The 5752-nt window shown below is 49.3% G+C and overlaps 1 protein-coding gene across 1 annotated transcript; it reads right to left on the bottom strand.

Moving 5' to 3' along the window:
• Positions 1 to 3113: 3113 nt before the first annotated feature.
• On the bottom strand, positions 3114 to 5383 carry LOC109775121 (uncharacterized). Its single transcript, XM_020333882.3, has one exon. It carries the CDS (start codon positions 5159 to 5161, stop codon positions 3788 to 3790), a length of 1374 nt encoding a protein of 457 aa, XP_020189471.3. The 5' UTR covers positions 5162 to 5383; the 3' UTR covers positions 3114 to 3787.
• Positions 5384 to 5752: the final 369 nt, after the last annotated feature.

Here is a 5752-nt window from a genome sequence, read left to right as displayed (position 1 = left end):
TAGATGAAGGAGTTCATATCCGATCTAGGTGTAATACCTAGTGCATCGGGTCCAATGAAAATATTTTGTGACAATACTGGAGCGAATGCCTTGGCGAAGGAATCCAGATTTCACAAAAGAACCAAACACATCAACAGATGCTTCAACTCCATCCGTGATCAAGTCAAGGAGGGAGACATAGAGATTTGCAAAATACATACGGATCTGAATGTGGCAGACCCATTGACTAAGCCTCTTCCACGAGCAAAACATGGTGAGCACCAAGACTCCATGGGTGTTAGAATCATTATAATGTAATCTAGATTATTGACTCTAGTGCAAGTGGTAGACTGAAGGAAATATGCCCTAGAGGCAATAATAAAGTTGTTACTTATATTTCCTTGTATCATGATAAATGTTTATTATTCATGCTAGAATTGTATTAACCGGAAACTTGATACATGTGTGGATACATAGACAAAACACAGTGTCCCTAGTAAGCCTCTACTAGACTAGCTCGTTAATCAAAGATGGTTAAGTTTCCTAACCATATACATGTGTTGTCATTTGATGAACGGGATCACATCATTAGGAGAATGATGTGATGGACAAGACCCATCTGTTAGCTTAGCATAATGATCGTTAAGTTTTATTGCTATTGCTTTCTTCATGTCATATACATATTCCTTTGAATATGAGATTATGCAACTCCCGGATACCGGAGGAATACCTTGTGTGCTATCAAACGTCACAACGTAGCTGGGTGATTATAAAGATACTCTACAGGTATCTCCGAAGGTGTTTGTTGGGCTGGCATAGATCGAGATTAGGATTTTTCAATCTGAGTATCGGAGAGGTATCTCTGGGCCCTCTCGGTAATGCACGTCATGATAAGCCTTGCAAGCAATGTGACTAATGAGTTAGTTGCGGGATGATGTATTACGGAACGAGTAAAGAGACTTGCCGGTAACGAGATTGAACTAGGTAGGAAGATACCGACGATCGAATCTCGGGCAAGTAACATACCGATGACAAAGGGAATGACGTATGTTGTCATTACGGTACGACCGATAAAGATCTTCGTAGAATACGCGGGAACCAATATGAGCATCCAGGTTCCGCTGTTTGTTATTGACCGGAGAGGTGTCTCGGTCATGCCTACATAGTTCTCGAACCCGCATGGTCCGGACGCTTAACGTTGGATGATGATTTTGTATTATATGAGTTATGTGATATGGTGACCGAATGTTGTTTGGAGTCCCGGATGAGATCACAGACATGACGAGGAGCCTCGAAATGGTCAGAGGTAAATATTCATATATAGGACGATGATATTCGGACACCGGAAGTGTTATGGGGGTACCGGGTACATATCGGGTCACCGGAAGGGGTTTCGGGCATCCCCCCCCCCCCGGCAACTACATGGGCCTAATTGGCCAAGTAGGGGACATACCAGCCCCTAAGGGGCTGGTGCGCCCCATGTAGGCCGAATAGGAGGGGAAGGAAAGAGGAGCAGGAGAAAGGAAGGGGAGGGATTCGGCCTCCCCTTCCTTCCTCCTCCCTCCTCCTTCCTTCCCCCTCCGGTGGATATGGAAAGGGGGGAGGCCGAATTGGGAGGCGCCCAAGTAGGATTCCTCCTACTTGGGGCGGCCCCTTGGCTGCCTCTCCTCCCCTCCAACCTATATATATGAAGGGGGGCACCGCTAGAACACACACCAACAAATGCTAGCTGTGTGCGGCGCCCCCTCCACAGTTTACGCCTCTGGTCATATCTTCGTAGTGCTTAGGCGAAGCCCTGCGCGGATCACTTCACCATCACCGTCACCACGCCGTCGTGCTGACGAAACTCTCCCTCGACACTTTGCTGGATCAAGAGTTCGAGGGACGTCATCGAGCTGAACGTGTGCAGAACTCGGAGGTGCCGTACGTTCGGTGCTTGATTGGTCGGAACGAGAAGAAGTTCGACTACATCAATCTCGTTGTCAAACGCTTCCGCTTTCGGTCTACGAGAGTACGTACACACTCTCCCCCTCTCATTGCTATGCATCTCCTAGATAGATTTTGCGTGTGTAGGATTTTTTTTGAAATTGCATGCTACGTTTCTCAACAGTTATGACCATCATGCACTTTGAACTATTTTTTGAATCGTTTTTCTTGAAACCGGCCAAACATGCAAACTATAAAAGGGGGCGGTTTAATCTCAACCATCAATGTGTTCAGGGGGGTTGTACCAAAGCGGAAGTGATAATCTACTACAAAGTAAAACGGGGCAAATCATCTAATCATAAAGTAAAACAGGGCAAATCATCCAATCTCCCAAAACAAATGAGCCCTGCATGTTTATGCTAATGTTCTTCTCGATGTTATGTGAAGTCGACCACATAACATTTGCCCTTATGGACGAGAAGGATATTACTGTCATTACGATGGTGGGTTGCGGAGGTACCACGGTGACAGAAGCTACCTTTTCCTCCTTTCCTGACCTCTTGATAGAGAGACCTCCTTTGGCTACATCCATGGAGAGACTAGATAGGTCTTGTTGTCACTCTGCACAATCCTGCAGCGATGATAACCAATTCTTCAGTGACATCCCATTTCCAATTATTCCATTCAAAAAATCTGTCGAGGTGTTAGTCAAACTAATCTGAAATAAGCTTTCTCCAACCAAATAAGTGTGAAATGTTCAGAGAGAGCTCCTCAAGGTTATGTTTGACAGTTAAACAAGATTTGCAAGTTCAGGTTTAACAACTTATGAACCCCGGATCGTACATCTATTCTCAAAAGCACACCCCAGAAGTTAACCAGACTTGTAAAACTTAATCGAAGCTGCACTAGTTGGACCTCCTGAGTCCGGAGTGGAAAGTTTCAGTTAAAAAAAAGACTCCGAAGTAGAAATATACTCCCTCCGTTCCAAATTACTCGTCGTAGAAATGGATGTATCTAGAACTAAAATACATCTAGATACATCCATTTCTGCGACGAGTAATTCGGAACGGAGGGAGTACCTCCTTGCACACGTAAAACAGGTGAAACCATGGCCGCAGGGTATTCTTTTAAGTCTTAAGTGAAAATGTTTTGAACTGCTAGAGCATACTGCAGTGAGAGTTGAGACATGTCGGAGTACTTGCCTAAGTTTGCCGAAACGATAGTAGAGAGAAAACCTCACTCAAAACGTGACTTCAGAGTTGATTTATATAGAACCAAATGTGAGCGAAAGAACTGAACCAAAGCTTAATAGTTGACCATGAATCAAAATCGACAAGTTGTACTAACTAAGAAATATATATGAGCTGCAGCATGCAAAATTGGGAACGCAGGGGGTCATCATCTATAAAGGAGTAGGAACAACAACAGTTTTAGTAGTTGCAAAAAAATAGGGAGAACAAATTTATTTTTGCCACAACTTGAATCTGCTCTGCAACTTATGAACTTGTAGTTGTTCTACAGATTATCAAGAGCAGCGAAACAGTTTTGATTTACAAACATAGTTAGTCCTACTACTTATCTGCGGTTGCCCAGATCATAACTGCATCATGCTTGCTTATCTGAAACTAATACAAAAAGATAGAGCAGTTTTAACATGGTCCATCACAGGAAACAGAGCAGAAGAAGTACTAGTGCAGGAGCGAATGCAAGGTTCAGAAATCTATCACAGGAGCAAGAAGAACAACAACAGTTTTAGTAGCTTGCATGAACAAGTGGAGCAAATTGCTCAGAGGTGCATCCGTGGCGATCGTACATGGACGAACTAATACATCAGCCAGTGAGTATCCTCTCATACACTTTGAAAACAATTTCAACATCGGACTTAGTAGACACTTGCAGGCGAGAAGAAGTTGCTGTGCCCTCCAGCGTGAAGATTGGCCGCGGCATTGCACCTCTTCTCCTTCTCGAGCGCCTCTTCGGCCTTCCATGCTGCTTCAAATGGATCGAAGGAGCACGGCCGCGGTTTGAACAAGTGGTCCTGTCCCTGAAGCGATGGAGCGTCAAGATCCGACGCGGCATTGTACCTCTTCTCCTTGTCATCATGGAAGGCAGGGTTGTGCATGGCCTGATCCTCTGATCTCCACATTGGGTAAGGGTCATCAGACTGCAGCATGCCCTCCAGCACGCCTTGGTCCAAGGCATCCAGGTACAGAGGTTCCTGTTGGCCCATCTCCACGCCAGTGTTGGCTCCAGTGACCGGCTCAACTTCAATTGGGTCGTCTTCCATCATTCTCATTAGTTCTTCAAGATCAAAACCATCTTCCTCCCAATCCGGCAAATCGGAAATAGGCCCCAATGGCTCAAACACATCCTCTTCAGATGTGCTCCTTGCAATGCTCGAGCCAGCCTCTTCTGATTGGGTGGACTCCATCACATCTGGCTGGGAGGAAATCTCAGGAGCTTGAGCAACGTCGGAGCGGCTGGATGTTGTAGTGGACTCGCATGATGCTTGTGCATACTGAACAGGGAAGTTGGTGTGAGGCAGCGGGCCATGCATTGCTCTGGCTGCCTCATCATACATCAAGAACGACGGTGTGGCCGATGCTCCAGGTGCCGGGACGAGGACGGCAACGCACGTCCTCTTCTTGGGGCGCGCCGGTTGAGGATCGACGGCGGCAGCGGTCGCTGGCCTCTTCTGCGCGTGCGTGCTCGGGGTCACGGCCTCTGGTTGCTGTTGCTGAAGCTTGTACGCCTCCGATTCCTGGCGGGCCGCGTCAGGAGCATGCTGAGCCAAGTGCATCTTGCTGAACACCTTCACCCCGTCGAAGACGGTGGCCTCCGGCAGCAGGCACCGGTATTCCTCCATGACCCAGCCTGTCGACTTGCCCTTCTTCTTGAAGGACAGGTTCTTGACCTCGCCGACCTTGACTCCCGCGTGGCTAATCTCCGAGGTTTTCTGGATGCTCCAGGTGCCGCCGCCGGCGCTGCGCACGCTCTGGAGCTTGCTCCCGTTCTTGCTCTTGCACGTGATGAAGAAGAACCGGTCGCCGCTGCTCATGGCCTGCAGCACGGGCGCGTATCGGGCGGCCAGATCCTTGGGCTCGCAGCCGGTATTGTCGACGCGGTGGATGAGCTTGTCGACGGCATGCAGCGTCTCGCCGGAGAGGAGGCGTGGCAGGTAGTAGGTGACGGCCTCCACTTCCGTAGGGCTCAGCCGGTAGTGGTGGAAGACGTCGTCGACGTCGAGCCCCTCCATCCCGGCCGGTGGCTGCCCGATCTGCTGCTAGGGTTTGATGTCGATCGAGGGTGGGCGGGGGATTGGGATTTGGGAGAGGTTTGTCTGCGGGATCAGGAAGGTGTTGTGGGACGCGAAGGTGCTCTGTGCTGATATTTAAAGACGCTGGCTGGACTTGGCGATGGAGGACGCGTCAGATTTCCCTATCTGAATCCGAAAATGTCCCCACTTCAGTTTGCCGCTCCCGTTTGCTTTCATTTTCTGAAAATTTCCGTCAATCCGATCATGATGCGGTCCAGAAAATGTAGATGACAGATGCCGTGCTTGCCACTCCCGTCGGGCTGGCACATTAACGGCGGCGGCTGCGCGGTCGAGCAGCGGTAGCGTCACGACGGCCGGCTGCAACGCGCACGGGCCGGTGCGAATTCTGGGTGGGGAAGAACTTCGACGAGGTCATCGTGGAGGCTCGTCGACGGGAACTTGCGCGCCGCCGGGCTGGCGTGGCGCGACATGTCCATCCTCCCCAACCCCGCCTCATGTTGCGCCCGCGGTTGTCGCGAACCTGCGCCGGAGATCACACCCAAGCTGGCGGCGCTCAGAGAGGCTAGCGAC

This window comes from Aegilops tauschii, chromosome 6, assembly GCF_002575655.3.
Source record: "Aegilops tauschii subsp. strangulata cultivar AL8/78 chromosome 6, Aet v6.0, whole genome shotgun sequence".
NCBI classification, from domain to species: Eukaryota; Viridiplantae; Streptophyta; class Magnoliopsida; order Poales; family Poaceae; genus Aegilops; species Aegilops tauschii.
Note: the sequence above shows the minus strand (reverse complement) of the source record. Positions and strands in the feature narration are given on the sequence as shown.